The 24,803-nt window shown below is 45.1% G+C and overlaps 1 protein-coding gene across 7 annotated transcripts; it reads right to left on the bottom strand.

Moving 5' to 3' along the window:
* Nucleotides 1–1,250: 1,250 nt before the first annotated feature.
* TEF (TEF transcription factor, PAR bZIP family member) lies at nucleotides 1,251–24,450 on the bottom strand. 7 transcript variants are annotated; one of them, XM_075051451.1, is made up of 5 exons: nucleotides 24,138–24,450; nucleotides 13,070–13,396; nucleotides 11,280–11,500; nucleotides 10,404–10,615; nucleotides 1,251–8,473 (listed from the first exon to the last, which is right to left on the bottom strand). In XM_075051451.1, the coding sequence occupies exons 1-5, from the start codon at nucleotides 24,238–24,240 to the stop codon at nucleotides 8,452–8,454; spliced, it is 885 nt and encodes a 294-aa protein (XP_074907552.1). In that variant the 5' UTR covers nucleotides 24,241–24,450; the 3' UTR covers nucleotides 1,251–8,451. The 7 variants fall into 7 exon arrangements, with proteins under 7 accessions (XP_074907552.1, XP_074907549.1, XP_074907551.1 ...); XM_075051448.1 differs by lacking the exon at nucleotides 24,138–24,450 and adding an exon at nucleotides 19,116–19,429; XM_075051450.1 differs by lacking the exon at nucleotides 1,251–8,473 and adding an exon at nucleotides 9,274–9,369.
* Between the last annotated feature and the right edge of the window lie 353 nt (nucleotides 24,451–24,803).

Consider the following 24,803-nt stretch of genomic DNA (forward strand, 5'->3'; position numbering starts at 1 on the left):
AGGTCAGGCCCCTCCCTCTAAACATGTCAGGTTTTAGCTTTTATACACAAATTGCCTGGGTCACTCATCATGCCATGGCTCTGGAAGACAGCCAGAGAAAAACAACTAATTGACACAATCTCTTCCTTCCACAAAACCATATGAATATTTCATAATCTGCTATGGTAGGTTGCAGGTAGTCATTTTCATGCATACATTTCAAAATTATACTGCTGAACACCCACATGAGATGCCAATCCAGTCTTCATAGACCTTCTAACGCCTGGACTAGATACCTCTTCCTCAAATGTCAGGAAATGGTCATCGAGTGTCCATGTAGAAGAAAGCCCTACCTGCAGAGTTGGATCAGAAATCCTATCTCCCCCCCTTCCTCCTGTTTAGAATTTGACTTCCTTCCTACCACCCCCCATTACTAATTATACAAGATACCTTTTACAAAAGCAAAGAACCAACAGACTCCACCTTACTGCAGTTTCCAGATACTGTAAAATATTCCAGATGAACTATAATACCAGCAATCTCATCTTCCTTGGGAGCATGCGTCTCAGGTAGAAATATCATGGACTGTAAGAGGCCAAGGAAAGTGAACACATCCTTTTCTGGAAGCCGTCCTTTCTGGTCAGAAGCAGAGAATGTATAGAAGACATGCATTTCTTACCAGGTTGATCTTCACCTACCAGCCCTTGGGGGGGAAAAACAACACCAACCAACCAAACAACAAAAAAACAACCCCCAAAAACCCAACCAAATCAAACAATCAAGGTTTAGGTCAAAAAAAATGGAAAGGAATGGAGAAAGCTGTCCTTATGGTCAAAACTTATTTACTCTAGACTCTGCATCTTCCCATGAAAGAAAGAAAACTAAATTCTGATTATTTTGTGGTTGTTGTCAGCCCCAAAGTAACAGACAAAGCAAGGTCCGAGTGTCTGTGGCTGACTAGTTAGTAGTTCTCAGGATTTCTCCCCCTACCTGAAAGGGCTCAACCTAGAGTCACTACAGGACAAATGCAAAACCTTGCAAAGTTTTTTAAATCAATTAATCCAGAAAATAAAAGTGTGGAATTGTATACCTGTTACCAGCACATCTAACAGTTAACATGAGGGAAAGGAACATCAAGAACCTAACTCTAAAAGGTGATCAGCTGCTTTAGTGTCTACCAACTTCAGCACAAATTGCAGATGTAATGCTGGCAGTTGAGGTGTACAGCACACAGTATGCTCTCTAGAGAACAAAATTACTGGATCTCAGCATAGTGGAATATACATTTTATTTCTTAAAAAGGAAGGGTACTAACAGAATTTAATACAGTCAAAATTTTACATTTTAAACAAAAGCTTTTCTTTTTCTTAAAAACCAGTTACGAGCAGAGAGGTGAGAGGATTTAAACTACTCACAAAATCCAAGCTGAAGACTTTGAGAATTCAAATCTGTGGTTTATACATTTAAAAAAGTGTAATAAATGGAAATATAAAATAATACCAACTCTGCAACAGTGAAATGCCCTTTCCTCATTAGATTGCTGTTTAAGCACCTTTATTTTCACCCATCAGCTGCCAGGACTGTGTAGGTTTATGTACAAAATAAGCAGTTTGGGACAAAAGATTCATATATAAATTAAAACCATTTATGGCAATACAGTTTTACCCAGCCGCTTTAAAAACTTTATTATCTCTTTCATTTCTACAGAATCTTTCAGTCAGGATGATCTCAAATGCACTTGATGGACTGCTTCAAAAAGCAGCTACATGTACAAGAATTATATAGACAACCTCAAGGAGCAGACACCCAAGAGATTAAACAACTTAATACGCAGTAAAACCAAGATCAGATTTATATCTTCTATAAATACTGTGCAGATTTATCATCCATCCCACAGAATGAATGGGACAGATCAGCGTCACATCTGAAGCCAAAAAAATACTTTTATCCAGGAGGCAACAGAATTTCAGGCCAAATATAGCAGATAGGAGTCCCCTCAAACTATTTAGTTAAAAATTGTGTATTTCTGAAAAAGCTTTGCAGGAACAGAGTTCTCTGAATAACTTGCACATATGCTTAGCTTTCATAGCTATTTTACAGCCTAGAGACACTGAGAGGGGAAGAAAAAAAGAAGGGGGGGGAGGGAGAGATGCCACCATCTCTGCCCACTACAAAAGATGTTGTGGCTTTGTCATTTATGGAACACTGCAAATGCAGCCCTTACCAGAGAGAAGACTGCTCCAGTACAGCATTAAAGACAAAGAAGTTATATTATGACTGGAGAAGGTGTCATCACAGGCTAATCTCTTTAGATGAAGGCTGATGGATCAATCTCTCCTCCTCCTCAAAACCCAAGTGTTCATATTTCCTAGCAGACTGCTCATGATTCTCACTCCACTGTTTTGGTTTTTTTTCTTCTAACACAAGATAGAAAAGATCATGAAAGCTAATGAAATTTCCAGCTAAGCAGTATCCAGTGAACACATACTCAGCAAAACCTCAAGTCATTAATCACTTTCTCTCTCTCTCCACACCACAACAGGATACCTGTGTCATCTAGGTACATAATAGAACTAATAAAGATGTAGACTATCTAGGTTACAAATGAGCTTCAGTAACAGTCACTCACTGTTTCATTGCAACTTGCTGCAGTCTGGCTGAAGGGTGGAGACAGATCTGTTTGAGCCAAAAGAGAGAACAGTTAAAAAAAAAGCAAACAAAAAAACAAACCCAACAAACTTCAGTTTTCCTCAATCACTAAGCTTTACAAATAATTTAATATTGCCACTTTCCAAATGCTAGTCACAAACAACAAATCAACTGTCCAGCTAATGGGATGGGAAGTGTAGAATTATGAATGTAATCAGCAACTACTGTTAAAGAAAGACTGGAAGAGAATCAATTCCCTCAAATTCTCAGTTTCTCTGCTTACGTAGCTCATTATTATTTGTAAAACATTTTTTGTTGATAGAAAGCATCACAACTAGACTAGAATTCCACAACATCAATCTTTGTTTTGATTTCCATAGTTCTCTAGGAAAAAAATAATCCAAATCAAGCTACATGAAGCATTAACAATATTCAGATATTACAATGGAAGCACTTATTTATTACTTCATAGAACAGATTAGTTTTAAAAGTGTATTTACATGTTCTAAGTTATACAAAATACAGTATTCCAATAATCATGTTAATCACCATATTTCAGACAACTTCACATAAAAGTGCAGAGGATGCATTCATCCATGATCCTGGCCAGTAGCAAGCGGTCACCTGCAGCATGACAGATGAGAGCTGCTATTGTGCCCCCTCGGGAAAACAAATCCCACCATACCTTCTCACTGAGACATAGCTGCAGATCTAAGAAAACATTCAGGCAGGTACACGAGCAAAGTTTGTTAAGACCCACAGACCAAAATCACATGCCTTAATTTACTAGATGTATGTGAAGTACTTTTTTTTTTTTTTTTTGAAACAGATGTTGTACAGCAAAAGGCTTCTGCTCATGCCTTAGTTGGGAAAATGAAGTATCAAGGGTTTTGGCTATGTAACAGGCACCCAAATTACACTTAATATCAACAGCCTTGTAACTACAACTGATTGTGTGTTAAGGACACAATTCTGCAGATGACTGCCTGGGCAGAGCTTCACATTCAAGAACAGATCCTGTGAAGTCCACATGGTTCTCTATAGATACAGGGCTCATCCCATGCGGAAATGACAGCAGAATTGAGGCCTTAAAATATCGGGGCCTTAGATAGTAATTTCCTAATGACACAGCACTATCAGTTCACATCAGCAGGTCAAGTCCCAGTGCAACAGCACACTTAGTTAAAGCAACAGCTATTTTTTCATGCCTTTCTGCAATAACTCTCCTCCCTCTCTGTATATTCCTTTCACTTTCTTCCGGACTGTGGAAATAAGATCAAGAAAAGGAGATTACCAAAACCTAAACAAGTACATATTTTCTATATGATGCTAAACTGAGGGGATCCAAATTGTCCTAAAATTGTAAAGAGTGAGGCTTCAGTTTTAGCAGTCTGGCTCAGGTCATACTCTTGCATTACTCTTCTCTTCCTGCTTTCATTCTTTACTCTCCTTGCCAAGTATCTGTATGTTTATCTATACATATATCTTCCTCAAAGGATTCCCTTTCTCCTGTAGCTGCTTGAAATTTAAGGAGTTTGCATTCCAAAAGTGACTCACTAGGGGGATAGCACACTATCAAACTAATAAATTACATTCTACATGACAAATCTGCATTATCATTAATTAAATCATTGTAATTGCTCTATTAGTGTTATGTTAGCATCTCCACAGAACTTTAGTTAAACCTATTCTTTCTACCTTTTTCCCATTCTTTCATTGTGAGTTTGTCTATCTTCACCACGTTACAGTGGCAGATATACAGATCAGAGTAATTATCTGAACATCTAGAAAGCCAGCCAGTGTCTTGGGAGTGCTGCAAAGACAAAACACTAGCATTGACAAATTACTTTGCTGTTTATGGATTTAGATGTAGGTTGCCAAAAATAAGAGATTTATGCATGAAGACAAGTTTGCATCTCTCATCTTGTGCTTAGTGGCTAAAACCATAAGGGTGAAAAAAAGCTTATCTGGATTTTACAAAGGTCCGAGATACCTCCACTCTCACTAAAAAGGCAGGCATCTGATCACAAGGAACAAAGCCCTGTCATGCTGAGACAGCTCACAAGGCTGAAGCATCAATATTCTTTTCTGTGGAAGTGCATTATTTCTGCTATCTACACAAATATATTTTTCCACACAAGTGGTTTTATTATAGTATTCCCAAGCCTGCTGGCCTTCCACTGCACCTCCCAACTTTAAATGAATTTGGTACAATTAGAAGCAGTCCTGCAGATAATGCTGAAAGGTATTTCTACAGCTAGAACACCTTGGGCTTTCAAACAGCACAGCAGGGAAAGGGAGAATTGTCAGAAAAGACATAAAATGTTACTAGAAGAACTGCAAAAAGCCACATTTAACTTTTTTTTTTTAAAATTCTTCTCCCAGCACAAGTTTATAGTACACTACTTTTTTACCCTGTCCATGCAGGGCAACTACAACAACAAAAAGCAGAATTCAGATTATCCAAATATCAAAACTATCACTAACCATGTAAATGAACAAGTGATAGGACCACTTTACCAACATTACACCTGCAATCTGAGATATCCACCCGATCCCAGCACAGAATGCTCCAGAGTAAAGCAGACACCCAGGATTCCAGTGCTTGCTAAAACTTTACGATAACCAGGTGAGAGAAAAGACTTTTTCCTGTGGGAGTTAGAGACCTTTGTTACTGGCTTCAGTGGGAGCGGATCTTGGCAACAGGTGAAAGATTAAGCTTCTAGGAAATTTTTAAATACAAACCTGTATTATTATAAGGAGATACAACTATGTGTAGATTAGAGAACCACGTATGAAAGCAATACTGTATTAAGTGTTGCGCATCATTTATTCAGTCTTTCTTCTGTAAAGTAAGACAACATTCATTGCCCACAAATCTCATCAATAGTTTATATAATTTCAAAGTTAGTACTGCAAAATGGCCATTTGGTGTCAATCCACTTCCTAATGAATGTACAGCTGTGTCAAAAACTGCTCCCTTTACTGGCAATCCCTGCAGTGATGCTGAAAGGTGCACTCCCTTTATTCTCTCCCCTTGGAGATGGTCCCTTTACAGCTGGAATGGGGTACATTGGCATCAGGCACGCTTTATGGCCTCTACAGAGCATGTTCCAGAGTCTCAACAGTGTCAATTCAGCATCTTTTAATGTCCAAATTGAGCTAAAAGAATATTGGTCGTCTTAAGACCACTATGAAAACATACCCAAGTTATCACTTATGGATAGGATTGTCATCCTAGTCAAAGTAATGAGATTATATAGTTAACCGTTCTGAGAGGAGCAGAGGGCTCTGAAGCAGTAAGATTAACTTCCTGAGACTGCAAAAACCGAGAAAGGAATTTCAGCATTGCACATCATTTTTTGTCTGGCAATACCTACACTCCTTTAGATAGTTACCACCTTCTCATCTATCTTTAAAGATCTTGCTTCTTAACAAAAAAATTCTCCAACTACAAAAGTTAAGCCGCACTCACCCTAAAGTGCGATTTTCCAGTTTTGCAACCCATAGACACATGAATCACAGTGTGCAAATGTGCACTGTCCTACAGGGGAGCACAGGAGTTTGCTAACAGTCTTCTCTGAAAGAAAGATCTAATGAACATTCACTGTTAGTTTTCACTGTGTAAGCTTTTAATACAACAGAAAAAGCTAATAGAATTGCACATACTAATCTCACTGACGGAATATTTTGCTGTTAAAATAGCACGACATACTGCAAAATCAAATCCTGTATACAATATGTACGTCTTAAAAAGATGCTCCTAAAGCAGTAAGACAGCAAGACCCAAATGAAGGACTAGCAACTCCTTGCCCAGTTACAATACCCTTTAGCTTTGTGATTTAAACAGGAAGCATGACTTTCAAGAACCGCTCTTCAAAGCTAACTGAAAATTTAGAAACAATAAATGCAAAAAGAGTTGCTACATTTACATGCTGTCAGGCTTGTTTGTTTTGTTTTTTAAATCCATGGTTTGGCCTTTATCACCAAAATAAAACAACAACAAAACCCAGCACATACCAAAAATATCGGTCCAAATCAGCAATACTTGATACAGATAGAGATATATGCTGACATTTCAGCAACACGGAGCTAAACTATTCATCTATTTGAAGAGAATACCCCAAGATTATCTCAGAGCTTTAGAATCCCGAATTACAGTAATACACTCGTAAGTATACTTTTTTAACCAGCAAAAAGAGTTAAAAGCACTTTCTTGACTTCACAACATGGTCCATTAAAAATAATAGGTCAATAACTACATTTAACGTATGTGCTCTTTACAAAGGTTATGCCTTCAAAAAACTAGTTACGAGTTTTGGATTTTGAGATTTTTGTTATTTTTTTAAATGAAGTTTACAACACTAGCTGCTGCTTTGCACCTTTTTCTCTTTGTCTTTCTGCTCTGAAATTAGGGGTGGAATCTCTTGGGTAAATGCAAAGTCAAAATACTTGTTCAACATGGTAGTGTTGAGCTTTGCTGGTAACTAGTCATGCCTCAATTTTGGCAATTGTGCTTCTGAAAGCTTTTGAGATTATTTTTCTTGAGGTGTATGCTGTTTATCAAACTCCAGGCATGAATATCCTCCTGTCTTAAAATCGCCATTTTGGCTACAAGTATGGCCCTGTACTACTTTCCCAGAAATTAAGTACTCTCTTTCTTCCTACACAAATTTAGCTCTTAACCTTCCTTAATATAAGAGTAGATTCTTGTTATGCTGATGAAACTCTTACAAAGCAACTTCCACCTACTTCCTCCATCTTCTACACACAATAAACATCCCCGCAATCTGTCCAAGCTTTCATCTACTCTCCCACACCAGCACAAGGGTCTTGATACTTAAGCTGGCTCTTCTAACTGTGGGAAATCATTGGCATTTGTTTCAGTTTTTCACCACCACAGTTCTCGTAGTCAAGAGACAGAAAATTGTAATACAGCAGCTAATAGCCATTGTTTTACTGGAGCTAATACTCATTTGGTAGTTTCAGACTGCCAAAAGACATGGGGATCAGCAGCTCAGACTAGCACCTTTTCCATGATTGCTAAATTGTTAACAGAAGAATAGATCTTGTTTCAGCAAGATACTATAAAAGAAAGTGAGCCTCATAAAAGAAACAAAGGAAAAGGCAGGTTACAGCAGCGTAGATGTGGAACAGGAAAGCAACCGAAGTGTTTTACTATTACATGGGTCATTTGATAGAGTTTTAGTACAACTCTTTGTATGGCACACTGTGGTGCTTTCTGGATTGTTTCAATACATCTGCTGTACTTTTCTGCACTGGAAGTCTCACACATCACAGACAGCTGTTGTCCTGGTGTCTTTAATTCTGCACTCACGGTACTTCAGAAGATGCTACCAGAAGTAAGCTGCAGTATTAAATAAAATTCATTCTACTGCAGGGAAAAGAGTCTTAAAATATAGCAGTTCTTAATATATACAGACACGTCCATTTTGAACTCCCTATTTTCTTCCACTCGAGTGCCAAAACAAAAGAGTCACTATTCACACAGGCTGTCAACAGACTTTGAGACATGAACTTTGAGTGTCTTGACAAAACCCCAATAAGTAAGCTTATTGTAGTCCATAGTTACAGTGAGAAAGACAGATAAGAAAGCCATATACAGAATTAAGGAGACTTTGCACTTTTCATCATGCCCAGCCCTGGGTAGTTCAGATGGGGTACTTGCAGGCAAGCAGGCAGGCAGGGTCATCGTCAGTTGTTTGTGTTGGGACACCTCATAGATTTCACTGCTCACTCTGAAGACTGGCGATTCATGTGTGCTTTTTAGTTTCTTTGTTTTTAAAAGTCTTTAAAGTTGCATCACTCGGAATCAGATAAGTCACTTTAAACAAAGCAAAGTATTAAGTGTGACAATTTATTTATAACATACTTCCCACCATCACCACCACACACCACCCTGTGAAAGAAAAAACCCCTGCTGAAAGGGTGACAATTTTTAATATGTTTGAAAGAAATTAGACCAACGCTGCATCAAGAGCCACTCTAGTCAAATTAAGAGCGGAACAGAGGGGGAGATAGTTCAAAGCATACATTTAATTTAAGCATACTGGATTAGCCTGCTTCTCCACTTCCTTAAGAAGTCAACACACAATTGGTCTAAACTCACAGCAATTTCCACATTATTTTTAAAAGACAAGCTAGGCAAAAAGTCTTTAGCATAGAAAAGAAACCCCAATGGTTTTTTAATATATTTTTCAGATTTCAATAGGGGAACTGGAAATCAGCCTGAACATCTTCTATCCCACATTTACTCCCTGATACAAATACTAGCCCAGGAAGTGTAGCCTAAGAGTTCTGACACAGCCACTATCTCAAGATAGCTTCTCTTGTTAAGAGGACTTCTAGACATACACTTCTGTTAAAGCTTCTGGTTCTTGCAGTTGTAGGTCATGTAGAAGGTCCCAACATCACACACAACATATTTTTTCTTTTAACACCACATACTGTTGAAGCAGCGCTTGGTGCTGAGAATGGATTACTTCCAAGAGGGCAAGTCTTGTGTGCTAATTTTGTAACAGGAAACATGCTGGAGAGAGAACCAGCAGGCATGGAGAGACCCGATATGCTGCTACACAGGAGATAGTGAGGTAAACTGTTCGTGTTTAGAGTGGGTGTAGCTTGTTCCATAGAGTGTTCACGAGGCAAAGGACCAAAACTCTTTCTCAAGCTCTTGTACAACAGGTAAGGTGCAGTAAAGTAACAGTGGCTTGTCTGCTTCTTAAAAAAAAAAAAAAAAAAAAAGAACAACCCTTCTTCCAAAGCACAAGGTACTGGCAATTCCTTAACAGATAGGACTCAAGGTTCAGCCCAATGAGCCAGACCACTTTTTCTAAATCTCCCTTACTTCTTCTTTAGGTGTAACATGCTGCTTTATCAGCAGTTCAAGAGGGAAGTCCCTCTAAGGAAAAAAAGGAGGGGTGGTGATAGAAATACAGCCTAAAACACATAGCACATTATTTTGTCCATATCTGTAAAGCGAGAGATCCCCTAGTGTTCTCTCTCCTTCATTTCTGGAAGTTATCCAGGATTAAAACCTACCAAGATGTTTGAGCAGTATTTTAATCAACACTGCACTGACTCTGGTCTGCATAACACTTGTGCATTAACCTCGAGATACCTCAGTTTTTACAAGAGTTTGAATATTTTCCCATCTTCCTGTCCTAAAGGTTCCCCTGTTCCTCTTTAACAGGAACAGAGTTCTATACAACAGGTACTTTCTAGTGCCTCTGAATGGGAAAGGAAATAACTTTATGATGCTGCCCAGCAACATCTGCTTATATCTTAAAATTATGTTTTACAATTTGACTGGGATGGGTGGGCGGGGTGGAGAGGGAGAAAAGAACAGGAGTTTAAAAAGAAAAAAAAGAAGAAAAAAAAAGCAAGGAGAGCTTCCTAGGCTCTTTCTCCACTTAAAATGGGAGATTCGAACAGACAGCAAAAGCCCTGTCCAGTCAGGAGGGATCCATATCTATTCCTCCAGACAGGTGAATCTGTTCTATTGTATGACATCAGAAAATGCTCTATCAGTGTTAAAAACAAAGTTGTAAATACGGACACTAAGATTTTGGGCAACACAATGATCAGGAAAGGGCCTGAACAAGTTGTGCCAACAGAAACAGGGTTTGGGGTTTTTTGTAGATGCAGAATGGCAAAGCCTCCACAAACTTTTATTTCTGGGAGTCTCTACAGAAGGCAGAGAAGTCTAAGAGGCTAAAACAAGGAGCCCTAACAAGGAAAAGGGGTGTGCTTACAAGGGTCCGTATCTGGTCTCGTATTTAGAAACAATGTTCTTGCATCGTCCCACTTCCTTGCGCAGCTCTGCAACCTCGGTCCTCAGGGCTGTATTCTCTTTCTCAAGAAAGGCTGCCCGAATTGTGATCTGATTCTCCTTTAATCGCCGAGCATCACGGGAACGCTTTGCTGCCACATTATTCTTCTTTCGCCTTGTCCAATATTTCTCATCCTGTAGCAAAAAAGGAGGGGGGGGGGGCGGAGAAGAAAGATGGCAACCTGACAACTGTATCAAATAGACACTTCCTTAGTGTATAATGAGATTCACACTGACTGCTATGTTGAAGAATGTCCTTCTTTGGTTTGCAGGGCTCTGACATCAAAATGCAGGCAACACAGTACTGTAAGATTTCATCCTCACACAAGTCTTGTTTCAGGATAAACCAAGTGCACTGCTAGAACTAGGGAGAGTAAGAGACTTGGCTACTAAGAAGCTGTCTAACTGAAATGCTCCCTTTACTTAGTTTCAATTTGGGAATGAACTTCCACAGAAAACAACCTGTTCTGTTGTCTGAGCTGCTTAAAGCCAGATCAGACATAATGCTGGGCAAATATATACAATGGCCTTCAAAAGTGCAGTTGATGAGGACGTGACTTGATAGTTCTTCTACTTCCAATTTCTGTGTATAGCATAAGCTGCCCCTGCCCAGTAATTATCTTATGATACCAAACCAGCAAAACAGCAAGAGCAGCAGGTGACTTGCCAATTCTGTTCTTGGCAGTGCTTCTGCCCAATCATGTAGGTATGGCACATTAGCTTTGTATGTCAAAATGTCTGGACAGAGTCAGAAACTTCGATCAAGGCCTAGAGAAGTTTGCAGCAATAAATCTGTTACCTTTTGCTCATCTGGGACAAAAACCTTCTTGGCTTTTTTAATCATTGGTTGTGGTTTCAGGTCCTCTTCAGTAAACTTGTGCTTGCGAGGATTGAAGAGCTCACCACCAGGCACACTGGACAGCACTAAATCAGCAGGGTCAGGGTTAAAATTCACCTCAACTTCTACGCAGTCAGGATCAATGGGGCTGGGAGTATTTCTCTCATTTTGTGGTGGGGACTCTGGCAACAACAGAAGTTACAATACATTCAGCAGAATGAAGAAAATTAACTAAGCCAACCTGGGTATCTCTGTTTATTGCCCTACTGTGGGCAGTATTTAATAATAGTATTTGGTATTTCCCTAGGGAGTGCTTGGTGCTGTACAGCTGCTGGTACAGAGAGAAGCCACACAGTCCAGTCTGTAATACAAACTCTAGGAACATATGCCAAACTAACAGACAAGAGTAGATAGATGCAGGACAAGAGTTAATACTTCCTTGGCAAAAAATACACGCTTTGCACACTCAAGAAGCGCCTTCCACAGCAGTAAGAAGCGCCTTCCACAGCAGTAAGAAGCGCCTTCCACAGCAGTAAGAAGCGCCTTCCACAGCAGTAAGAAGCGCCTTCCACAGCAGTAAGAAGCGCCTTCCACAGCAGTAAGAAGCGAGAAACTTGTATCAGCCTGAGTTTTGTACCATAGAAAGCCTTACAGAAACAAGCCTGCCCAAAGACCGCAGTCCCTGGGACCTTCAAAGATCAGACAATTGTATTTCCAAACAAAGGACTAAATAAAGGTGGGTTTGTTACAAGTGCAACAGTATTTACTTCTTTGCCACATGGTAACAAATGTCCCAACAGACTGACACTGACAGTGTTCATATAAACTTTGTCATATTTATCTATTGTTCATGAACTTCATACACATGAATTGCAAATGAGTACGTTTTTCAATACAACGCCTAGAAAAAAGCCACACCCTATGTCTTATTGAAGGGGTTCTACATTTTGCCTTTCTCTCACAGATTCACAGAAGGGGCCTTGAGCAAAACACTGTCTGTAAAGTCTGCTCATAAAATAGTACGGTGAAAGTTTAATGGCTATCATGTTTAAACTCCAAATCTAGGGCAAACCGAGCTGCTAAATTCTTTAATAGAGAAGATCTCCATACTACAAATGAAGAGTAGAAGTTTCCTAGTACCATTTAAGTACAGTTCTGTTTTGTTGTTCCTCCATTCCCACTTCAAAGCACCACAGAACATCAAACTGCATCATTAACACACCTTTTCCAAGTGTCTGTTCTCACATTTCACAGGCTAGCACGAAGAGATTGCTTCATTATTTTGCTATTAAGCATTGTTATTTGAGGTGCATTAAGTTAGCATAAGGTCACCCAAGCAGACCAAGCCACCAAGGTAGCACAAATGACTTGTCATAAACTATCAAATCTGTTGTAAAATAACCTGAGAAACTATTTTCTCAACATGTCTAGCTTCTCACTAGATTAGCAATACCAAGAAAGCAAATACTTTCTGTTGTTTTTTCAGCTCTTCTAATTTCAAAAGAGAAACAGACTGCACACTGAGAAACACTCACTCTTTTTTTCCAGGAGTAGGGAGAGAGGAAGAAAAGGAGTAGCAGCATCTTCATGAATTGACACATGGAATAAAGCTCTACATTGAGCATGTTTGTGCTACTTAACCTGCCACAGCTAACACTGACAGGTTAGCATGTCTCCTCTTTGATCTAAAGAGGCACCTTTTAATATGAGAACAACAAAAGTCCCTCAGAGCCCCACGTTATTCCATCTACCTGTGCTGGAGGCTGCTTCAGATTGCTGGTAAACTGCAGTGGAAGAGGATGATGCAGGAGAACCAGTGGAAGCACTGGCAGACTCCTTTCCTTCCAGCTCAGCCACAGGCAAGAGTGGATTTTGGTTCAAATCCAGGTGAGTAGGGCTGGAAGGAATTCCATTCTCCAGCAGGAACTCATCCAGATCCATGTACTCCAGGTGGAAAGACTCGCCATCGTAAGGAATAGTTTTGTCCCAAATGGGTGGCATAAGGGAAGCCGAGACTGCCATAGTGCTGGCAGCTGCTGCCTCATCTTCCTCAAGCTTTATCTTCTCCTTCTCTTTATCTGAAAGATACAAGTAGGTCACTGTACAAGCTGCAACACAGGAGAGACTCAAGGTTTAAGAGTCTAACAAAATCCCCATGAAAGGAAATTCAGTAAGCTATAGTTCTGCCTCATGACATGATCTGAAAAATCAGATGTTGAAAGGCAACATTCATACATTCATACGTAAATCAGCATGGAATGCTCTGACTCCCTGTGATGGCTGGATCACAGACATCTGAGTAGCCTTGAAGACAAACATCTTTGCTGTGATAACTTACCAAACGTGATATAATACTGCATCTAGCTTATTGTTAACTAGTCACTGCAAAATAGCCTGGGTTTCACAGCCTCATCTTGGAAGACAGCAAAAGTGAGTGTCTGTAAGTAGGATTACATGGGAAGCCATTAAGAAAACTCCAAGGAAGTAGTTTATTCTATGCACAAAGAAAGAAGGTGCAGAAGAATAATCTAGATACAAACAAGAAAGGGATATGGGTTTTCAGATTACACTTGAAAATTAGTCAAAAGGTCCCCAGGACACCAGAGACCTGGATGTCTGTTGTTCAGTGTTTTAGAAGCATTTATTTCTGAAATGACTCAGCATGTCTACACAAAGCAATAGCTCCAAATGCTGTTCACTATAGATAGCTCAGAATACCTACATACAATTTTCACTCTTTGGGGAGATGTCTAATAAGGCATACTCCCACACCCCACCCCCAAGCCACAAAAGACTGATGAAATTTTCTCCATTTACTGTGCTACAGTGCACCTATTACAGAAAAATGGCTGTTTCCATGTTCCCCATAGCTGCTGAATCTTAACAATTGTCTGGGACAGAATCCAAGCAGAAAACTCAAGTTATGGAATAATTACATAATTTAAGAGATAAAAATAAGCTGGCAGAAAAAGAAAAAAAAAAAAGAAAATCCAAGTCATCTTCCTGATCCAGTTCTCCATGTAGCCATGCAGTTGTACCAGCACTGAAGGAGGCATTGCAGAAGCAGTGCTACCACTGCCAACACTGAGGCAGCACTGCCGTCAAAAGGAACAGTCATCAGTCGTCCCCTAACCAACTGCAAATTGGGTCTTACCATGGAAGCTGACAAATGTTCAGTTCAATGGAACAAGGACTCCAGGGGCATACACTGGACCAGCCTAGATCTCCAATATTCACACAGGTTAGCTCAATAAAATGCACAGGTCTTTGGCATTAGGGTTTTCTAGACTGCCTACAATATGCTAAAGGAGTATTTTTCTTTATCGGGGGTGGGAGTGGGGGTGAAATTCTGCTCTAAATCAGAACAGCCTATTTATATAAAACCTATTCTGATAGAACTGGCATTCCTTCCGCTGTTGCCTTAGCTGGTGTGGAATTGAGATTGAAAGAGCTTTTTATGGCTTAAAGAACAGTGCTGCCATACAAAGTAAATTACCATTTTAATCTACCATACTCTGAACATTTTATACAAAAGAAGATACCAATTTTAAACTAAACAGCTGAGAAAATATACACCAGCCACTGACTTGGGACTAAGAGCAAGTACCTAAAGAACATGTTAACTTCAGACCAGTGGCTCCTGGACCCGAGCTTTCTTAACAAACTTTTGCAGCTTTTGGCTTTCCCCCTTGCCACTTCACACTGCCACCTCTGAATTGCCATCTTCCAACTCCTATCCCTGCTATAAACTCCTTTTTGGAGTGAGTTTTGCAACTTTCCTACCCTTTGCTTGGGCAAAGCCAATGTGCAGGTTAACAGTCATGATGCAAATAACCTGAATGTTTCTAACAGCTGCTCCTCGAACCTAGTAAAGAAACACCATCTACTCCACATATAAGGATGATTTCACTTATTACTGAAGCACACCCCACCAAATTGGAACCACCATTTTACATCCAACTTGTGAATCAGGGATTGGGTGTTTCCCCAAGGTTTGCCCAGTGCCCAGCACAACCAAACCCTGATTTGCATTGGGGGTTTTGGATGATATCCTAGTAAAGACATCACCAAAACAAATGCAAATGACAATAATGAATTCTTTGTAAATCACTTTATTTTTTAATCAACATGATAAAAAAAACTTGTGAATGTTGAGTCAAAATGTCAACAAAAAGAAAAAAATCATTCTTTACTCTTGAAAACAATAGTATTCCATTATAAGTTATGCCGGTTTTAATGCAAGCCAGCAGTGCTTTTGTTTTGCAACATCTACTACAACACCTCCAACAGAGGAGAAAAGAAACCTTAAGTGATCAGTAGACTAAACATAAGGCTTAAAAATACTTTTCAGAAGGTAGATGCCAAAAAGACTATACTACTGGCGTATGTGGCTCTTCTCAGATCTTTTAATGCCTTTTAGGTATGCTGTACTTTTAGATCCTGCTGTACTTCAGTAACCTGAAAAGACTGTGGTCCCTCCAACTTCCTCTCGCCGTTGTCCCTGGCTCACACCAGATTAGATCCTTACTTCACGCGAGAAGACCATCTGAAATTTTTTGCCCTTCTACTACAAGCTGACAACTGGCAAGCACTGGGGCCCCAGTGCTGTCTTTGTTTAGCTATGCTGTCTGTCTGCCTCTCTCTCTCCCCCCTCACTTCTAACAGCAATAGCTGAAACATATTAAAATAGCAGAAGTTAACACACATATTGGGTGCCCATGTATTTCAAACGTGATACGTAAAGAGGTAAAACTGTTGTATGATAATTTTTGCATTGATGTTTTCCCACTGGCTTTCTTTCAATTCATTTAACCTTTATTTCAGCTGCACAACATCCTGCTGGGTGCACAATATCTAATGAAACACTAATTAACTTCTTGCATCTTGAGGGGGAAGTTTCTGCCCACCCCAGCACAGGGACCTGAAACATTAAATCTCTGAAGATATTTATAGTGTAAACAGGTATTACCTGACAGCAGAGCTGCAGTATCCTAAGAGGCTCCATTTGCAGTGATTCAAGGTCACCCTGATAAATCTGGACTGTACTTCTGCAGCTGATAGCTCATGTCCGATTTAGCCCCCTCATTCTGCTACTGTGACCTATTAACTAGGCTGTACATCTGCTGTTAACAGAGAGGTCACTAGTTTATGCTAAGTAATTCAGGCAGAGCATTCCAGTTCTTGAACTGTTGGAAATACTGCTGTTTTAGCCAAAAGCAGCAGCCTGGGAAGAGCTTTATTCCACATCCTGGTTTTTCCTCAAAAAAACGCCCAACAAACTAACCAAACCCAGACCAAAAGACATTTTAGCCACAATTGTCAAGTGCAATCCCAGCCACAAACACAACAAACACTTATTTGACAAAGTGCTCCTCATTCATCAAAAAATATTGTCAAATTATACTGAAAACACTATATAGACCAAGGCTGATTGCTCCATAAATCTTTAGTCCCACTTGTGACAATGGAACAAGACAGGTTATGGGGTTCTGTATCCCCGATGCCCATTACCGTGATGTTTGTTGAGGCATTCCTCTTGCCACAGCAGCACACAACTGGTGATTAAGGCATCCTTTGGAAAGCATGCAGCAGCTCGTTATTAATAGGAGAGACCTACACTCCTGCTCCAGAATATTAATGCTCTTCCCTTACCCCATAGACTTTTTTTATAAAAAGATTATTATTGTTATTTATTTAATCCTTACAATGTACATGACAACAACTTGCAGCAAGGCCAGTCAGATATACTTGGTATATGGCAGGGCATTCAAGATGATGGCATTCAGTTGGAACTGGATGTCCTCCTCTGTTGCTCAGAAGGATTAGAAAGCCTGCTTGCTTACTGGGTAGTCAAATTACCTACAGCAGTTGGAAAACCCACAGGTAGCTTGTGGAGTCTATAAATGGACACTGCAGCTAGTTGATATCATTTCTCGCAGAGTAAGACAGAAAATTGTATTTTTGTCAACGGGCATTCCAGACAAAAGGCATAGGGTCTCTTCTCAAAAAGCTTGCTGAAAACACCCCACTCTATTAAGTAAATTAGTAATTATTTAACATTTTGGCTGTACCACTATACTGTAAAGGAACAGAAAATAAACAAGGATCCTCTGAAGTCAGTTGAGTCACAACGCTACTGACAAGTCTTTTGTAAAATTAGGAGTAACTACCTGCTAACACATAAGGCATTCTTTCTTTTGTCTTGCAAATATGCAAACAAGGAAAGCATCAGAGATCAAAATAAACAGAAAGCAACAAGTTCTACAAAGTGTGAAGTGAAACAGTACACAAGGTGGACTAAGGAAATCTATGGAGAAATTTTGAGAACAACCTGAACTTCATCACAGCATGAGTGGAGAGCAGTAATCAAGATGCAATGGACTCACTAGCAAGCTTTAGAGTCAAGCTGAACACCCTCCCAAGCTGGAATGGGGTCATCTAGTAAAAGGAAAAGTATAAAATGTTTCTAATTTTAGAAAAATGCACTACCTCAAAATTGTATTAATTTTAAAATTTTACATCTCCATAGGCCAGATCACATGATTCTGCACAAGAAAACCACCCCTAAGACAAAGTCACCATATCCCAGTCAGCTACCATCATAGTTTCCATACATGAACTTAAATTGCTCCTGCTGGCACTATTGCCTTTAGAAAGGATCGAGAGAAGAAATAGCTTGAGAAATCCCATAACGTTGTAGATTCAAGATTCTATGTACTGCAGCATCCTGCACCATGGCAACATAACTAAAACCTTTACCAGGGGCTGACGTTTTTGTTCGGTTTTTGGGTTTTTTTTACATAAAAGAGAAAAAAAAATATTTGCCAGAATCACAAGATGGATACATTTAGACAGTATTGTGCAATGTTAAACATACAAAGTAAATGGGTCTTAACTGGGAACCTCAGTGGGAATGATCTTGCCAACCTTGCATGGATATTGTCCGATGTTCCAAAAATGATTCTGAACCTCAAAATTCCTAAATGTAAGGACTTACTTTATTACATGCCAGTACACTGGGCATTACAGCAGTGCGGATAAACCTGAGCCTTCCTCAGAATCAAACTGATACTCAGAAAGGCAAAAATACTGCCAGGTGGAGGGGAAAAAAAAAAAAAAAGTGCCATCAGGAATGAAGACTATAAGCACCAGCACTGTTATTTACACAGCTGCTATCTGCATAATCAGTGGGAGAGCGCCAGCTCCAGCCCGTACAGGATTGCACGGGCGGGCAGTCAGTCATACATACCCTCACGGATTATCACCGAGCCTAATCTTGAAGCGCTTTGCTGTTTATGCGTGCCATCGCACAACTTTTCAGCAAATTCGGGTCGAGGAAGACTCGAAACCTTCCCACCGCCGTCCCAACTACGTGCCTCAAGCTCGGGGAGGCCTCAGACGGCCCCAGGCCGTGAGCCCGCCGCCTCACGCCCCGACTCTGCCTGCCCCTCGGCCGTTCTCCTCTGCCCACCTCAGCACGCCCCGACAGACGGCAGCAGACGAGGGTTCCGCTCCCTGCGCCGGGGAGCCGGCCCGCCTCCAGGCCGCCCCGTGAGGCCCCGGGATCCCGCCCGTGCCGGGGGCGGCGAGGGGCGTACCGGGGGTGGGGGGGGGGGGAGGACGAGGACGCCGGGCCGGCCTCTCCCACGGGTGCCCCCCCTCCCGCAGCCAGTCCCACCGTGACCCGGCGGGTCCCGCCCTCCGAGGGACGGGGAGGGAAGACGGCGGAGGGGGGGGGGAGGAGGGGGGGGGGGAGCTGAAGGGAGCCGCGCGCTCCCGCCGCCCCCCCGCGCTCACCCAGGCGCGCCTCCCGCGGCGGGTTCTCCATCAGCTTCTTCAGCACCAGCGGGAAGGCGCCCGCCAGGCCCCGCTGCTCCTGCTGCGCGGCGGCCCCCGCGCTCCCCCCGGCTGCAGTGGGCTCCGGTCCTCCCGCCGCCGCCGCCGCCGCCTCCTGGTGCGCGGCGCGGCCGGGCATACTCCCCGCGGGCGGGCGAGCGGGCTGTCAACGGTCGCCAGCGGCCGCAGCGCCCGGGGCGAGGCTGCGACAGCTCCCGGGGACCCGTCGGCGACCGACGAGCGCGGAGCACGGCAGAGCGCGAGAGGCCGAGGGCGCATGCGCGGCCGCCTGACACCTCACGCGTGTTTCAGTATTCATGAGCGCCGGGGCCTCGCCCACCCAAGCCGTCGAGACCCGCCCCGCCCTCTCCGCCTCGCGGATTGGTCCGCGCCGCTCGGGGGAGGGGGGGCGGTGCCGCGCCGGCAGGCCCCGCCCCTCCGTGGCCGGCGCGGGCACGCGCCCCCCGCCCGCCGGGGCACGTGCAGGGGCAAGGCTCCAGCGGCTCATTAGCATGCCGTGCCCCGCCCCTCCCCACCCACCACCACCATCCCCACCACCCCTCCCCCGGGCGCTGCGTCACCGCCAGCTGCTCCTGAAGGCGCGCGCGCGCGGGGGCGGAGCAGCAGCAGCAGCAGCAGCAGCAGCAGCAGCAGCAAAAGCAAACGCCTGCCGCGGGGCGCGCGCCCGCCACTCGCCTGCTGGGCGGGCGGGTAGGGGGGCGGTGCCGCCTCTGCGCGTGCGCGGCAGGCTCTCCCCCGCCGCTCCCTCAGGCGGCCGTTACCGGCGGAGGCGGCCCTGTGGGCGGCCCGAGCTGACCGGCGATTAACGAGCCCCTGCTCCCTTGCTGCCCCGGGCACCGGCCGGGCTCGGCCAGCAGGGAGGTGGGCCCGGGCTCGGAGGTCGCGTAACCGTGGTGGCCGGGGGCGGGGGGGGGAGGCGGGAGCCCGCCGCCGGTGCCAGCGCTCCAGCCGCTCCTTAAATATCCTCGTTTAGGATCCCGAGATCACCTTTCCCACATGACCTGGATTTAATCCCGCTCTGTCCTACATCACGCCGGCGGCAGCCGCAGCGGCGTGCCCTATATAACGCGAGCAGGGAGAAGGACTTCACTGCGGCTGCTGGCGAAGGGCGGGGGGGTCTCTCCAAGTTTTCATGACCACAAGCAATCCTTGTGATTCCCCTCCCCGTCCAGCAACAGGGATGCCGTGCTGGGATTTAAGCTTCTGAACACACAAAGGGAGCAAATGTTGCCAAGTTCATTCCCGAGAGCGGAGGCAGATACTGAGGAGCTTCTCCTGCAGAATGAATAAGCTCGCAGAAGTGACAGACGCTACAGCCACGGGCTTCTCCTGTCAGCAGTTGCTGCCTCTTGCCGCAGAAGGGCCGGCCGCAGCAAACCTACCGCATAGCACCGCGAGCAGGGAAAAGCAAAGGGTGCGCAACCTCCCTGCGATGGCCCCATCCGCACCCAACAGAGCCACAGGTGCCAGGGCGGAGATGTTCCCCCTCAGTGCCAGCAGAAAAGGGACATCTTCCCAGCTAGACACTCGGGCATCTGCTTGGTTCGGCTGCCCTTCCACAAACCTCAGACATTTCATTTCAGTGGCAAGGCACAATTTGACCTGACCCTGGCTAATAAACCCTGATGGTCTTTGTGACACAACATCAGTTCCGAGTTCCTCTCCACGCGCCCCAGGAAAAGGAACGGATTGGAAGTCGCATGGGGTAGATGCCTACTGCGACGAGGACCCGGGGATGTCTCCATCCAACCTGGGCAGACAGGCAGCTAGCTGCCCTACCTGCTGGCTATTTCTTTTGTGTAGGCTGGGAGGCAGAATCTGCTCCCTCCTTCACAGGGGACAGGGGTGGGACTCCTGACGGAACTCCTGCACACATGCTGCCTGACGGGGAGCTTGCAAGGGCCACCTTGTTAATACAGGCTGGAACAGCGCGGGTTAATGCATCATTTATCAAGGCTGATAAATCCAGCTGCAAGAAGCAGGCAGAACAGGTCATGCTCCACTGCCCAGCGTGCTCCAGGGCTGCTGGTTGCCCTCCACGGACTCCCTCTGCCTTGCCAAGCTCAGCTGGCAGAAGGAAAAAGCACATGCGTGAAAGGGAGATGCCACTTCACATGGGGCAATGAAACAGATGTCGGACCACACATGAGAGAGGCGGCACACACAGCTCGGCAAGGGGCAGCGGGCTCGCAGCGATGCTTTTGCCTGGGAAAGAGCTGGTGGTAGACAGAGAACACAACCTAGTGAGGCCGGGAAGGAGCAGCTTCTAGGAACGGGGTGAGGGGATGTAGCCAAAGCGGGCGGGCTGCAGGCTTCCCATTCAGTTACGGCTCTTATGGTCGCTTTGTTCCATTGTTGTTGATGCTGGAGGCCCCAGGGGATGATGCTGTGTCTCAGTACTGTACAGCGCTCCTTCAAGGAACAGGCTCTGCTCTGCATGCATCCCCCCTGCAGATCTCAATGGCAACCGCTTTGCTGGGTAACATCCATATGAATGGAGGTAATTAAAACCACTCACCAGCCTTTACTCCAGGGCTTTTCCCTTTAGATGGACCATGTTCTTCCTCCAGCACATTTCCACCCACACTCCACTGTGCTAAGGTTTGTTCTGCACCACCACTGGGTTGTGACTTTGCTTGGAGAGGGTTTAGCTTGTATACACTGTTAGCTGCCCGGCCCGCAGGCAGGAGGGAGGGAGGGAGTTCCTGGGGAGCATTCCTGTGGGTTCCCTCTCACATCTCCCTGCTCAGGCATCAGCTCTGCCCTGCCAGCTAGGAGGGAGGCAGGCTGCTCTGAGAGAGCTTTTCCTCACCACCTCTGGGGATTAGGGCTCAAGCCACTGCCAGCAGAAAGTAGGCACTACACCATCAGCTGTACCTTCTTGGTTAAGCTGGGACCTGCCTGGATTTTTACAATTTCTCTTCTGCTCTGCAGCCGAGAGGGAAAAGAGGAGGACAATGAGATGTGAGGAGAGGAATGCAGCGGCCTTGGCTGTTACTGCTGGGAGTCTTGTCAGGGCCAGATGATGCAGAACAGCCCAGCTCTGATGCAGCAGGGAGACAAGCGAGAAGCAGCCCAGTGCTAGGCACAAAGTGGGGGGGGCACGTACAGCAAGCCCCGCTGGGAGGTTTGAATAGCAGAACACATTTCAGACAGAGGCCTGAGACCCAGCAAATCCAGACAAGGGGTGTGTGGGTACGGAGACCCAGGAGGAGAGAACTGAGCTCTGTGGGAAGAGGGCCATGATGGGAATGCTGGCCTGGGGAGGGAGGCGGCATAATAAGGACAATTCTAAGAGTTTCAGGAGGTGCTGCTGAGAGGCAGGGTGGTCCTGGGGCTGAGGAAGAAAGCTGCCACAAAACAGCACCCTCAGCTGCCAAATAAGCCACACTGAGTTAAGACTAAATTATTCCCTCTACAAATCATTGATCTCCCCTCTACCTCCCACTCCAACTCTTGCCAAACAGATAAATCTTGCCAGCACTCCTCCATTGGATTAATTCAATCCACTTGGCTGTGGAGATCAGAGATCCCAGAGAGGCAGCCAAACTTCAGCTTAGCCACAGCAAGGCTCAGCACCACGTGAGCCTCCCTTGGCCGTTACAGCCTCCTCCCAGCTAGGTCCACTTTCTACCTGGGTATCAGTCAGCTCGGAAAACATGCCCTGGTCTCCACACGCAGCTTCATACTGTACGATATGTAAACACACCAGTTAGCAGGCAAAGTCTCAGCAAAGAAGAGAGCCAGCTCACAGGTGGCACCAGCAGGAACAATATGACAAAATGGGGGGTAAGGCCTTGGGGGGTAAGGCAGCTCCCCTTGCCCTATTAACCCCTTTCCTACAGGGAGCCGTGCAGGTGCCACAGGGCTCCCTGTATCCCAGCAGGTGTAGGCAGCTGCCTTTCCTGCCTTACTGCTGGAGCAGCAGCCTTTTCTCCGGTTGACGCTGGAGCGAGAGCAGGATCCCATGCCACAATATGCATCTGGCTTTTCTGCTCCCACCTCCTGGATCACGCTGCCCCTCAAGACTGCAGAACCATCTGCGTGTCCTGGTAGCAACTCCCTGCAGAAGAGCGAGCTCTGTGCATGTTTGTTTTTGTGAGTTCAGCTCACTCGTGCCTAGGCATGAGCTTGTTGAGCTGAGGTGTTTCCACAAACCTCCCCAGCACTCAGCAACAAACGTTAAAAGACAACAACCAAAAAGCAGCTTGCCAAGGGCATGTGGCATCCTATCCAAAACCAGAGTCCCCGAGTTGTGCGATGGGCACTTGGAGCACGCCCAGCAACAGAAAAGTGATCAGTCCAGCAAGAGCAAAGTGTTCAGCACAGCAGAAGCCCAGGGTAAATAACCTCCTGGGTCCTTTCCGTTTGTTTTCTAGGATGCTGCACAGAAAGTGGGAAAGCCTAGGAGTAGAGAAGTGCTCTTGCAAAGAAAACACAACATTTTCTGTATTCCCTACCCCAGCTTTCCACTGATAAACAACTGCAGCATCTAACACAAAGTTTGCACAGAGTCAGCCTGCTCCACACAGGCCGGGCTCCCTGAACAGTCTGCATCTGGGAAGAGGCAGTGTCTGGAGGCTCAGCAGTTATTAACCGTGGGACAATCTGGATGGCAATCCTGGAAGTTGCTCCTACGTGAACACGGAGATTTGTGCCCAAGCCTCCTCTGTGCACAAAGCTTTGCGGGTTTCCAAGAAGTAGCTGAGCACAGAGATTAAAAGGATCAGGAGCTCAGCGCTCTTGACTGATTTTGTAATCAATCCATTGCTGCCGTTTTTCCTTCTAGCTGCACAACACGCTCGGTGCCAGAACCCCCCGTCCGACCTGGACACTTGGGCGAAACACACCCTTGAAGGGCTTGCAGCAAACAAGACCTTCTGCCCCCCTCTCGCCTTGCAACTTCAGGAGGGGAAGGAGAAATCAAAACAGAACCCCCAGCACGCATCCCCTCAATCCTACCTGTCATCTTGTTGGTCCAGGGTAAGGAGTACTCCAGCAGGGACTTCAGGACTTCTGGAAAGTCCAGGGCAGCGGGGCCCCCGGGGCTGTTGCAGCTTGACATGTCCTGTCCCGGGACTGCGCTAGCGCGGCTAAGGGAGGGCCAGGTGCCTGGCCGCCAACGCTACACCCCACTCGCCTGGGCGTTGCGAGAAGGGCTCGGAGGCACCCGGAGCGGGCTTGCCAAACTTCTCCGGCTGAGAAAGAACGAGGAGGAAGGGAAGCAGCCTGGCAGGGATGCAGTTTGCCCGGCTGTCTTCACCTCCCCCTCTCCCACTCTGAAGTGGCCAATTGTGGAAATCGCTCGCAGCCTCGCAGGGCTGGGCCGGGCGGCTGGCCAGCGTGGTTTTACAGGGCCTCTCCCAGCCAATCCGGCAGCAAAGAACTGGGCCAGTTATCTAACTTTGCAAAGGCAGCACCCTTTTCCTTCCCAAGGTGTTATAACAAATACACACACTGGGGTCGGGGGGGGGGAAGCGCGCAGGCTGTCAGGGGTACACCTTGGCTGCAAACGCCACAGAAAAGGGATCCTCTGAAGGGCTCTTGGGAGGCTCTGAGGAGCTCCGAGCTGCGCAGGCTGCCCCGTGGAGATACACGCGCTGTCTGCATCTGCCTGCTAACTTTCCA

This window comes from Buteo buteo, chromosome 19 (assembly GCF_964188355.1).
Source record: "Buteo buteo chromosome 19, bButBut1.hap1.1, whole genome shotgun sequence".
Classification (NCBI taxonomy): Eukaryota; Metazoa; Chordata; class Aves; order Accipitriformes; family Accipitridae; genus Buteo; species Buteo buteo.

Bases quoted from the DNA above. Each gene is read 5' to 3' on its own strand.
- TEF (XM_075051447.1), bottom strand. From the start codon at position 19,293: ATGCCCGGCCGCGCCGCGCACCAGGAGGCGGCGGCGGCGGCGGCGGGA. The intron at 11,501-13,069 runs GTAGATGGAATA...TGTTGTTGCCAG, and splicing joins TGAAGCAGCCTCCAGCACAG to AGTCCCCACCACAAAATGAG. The intron at 9,370-10,403 runs GTAAGCACACCC...TTTTTTTTTAAG, and splicing joins GAGACCAGATACGGACCCTT to AAGCAGACAAGCCACTGTTA.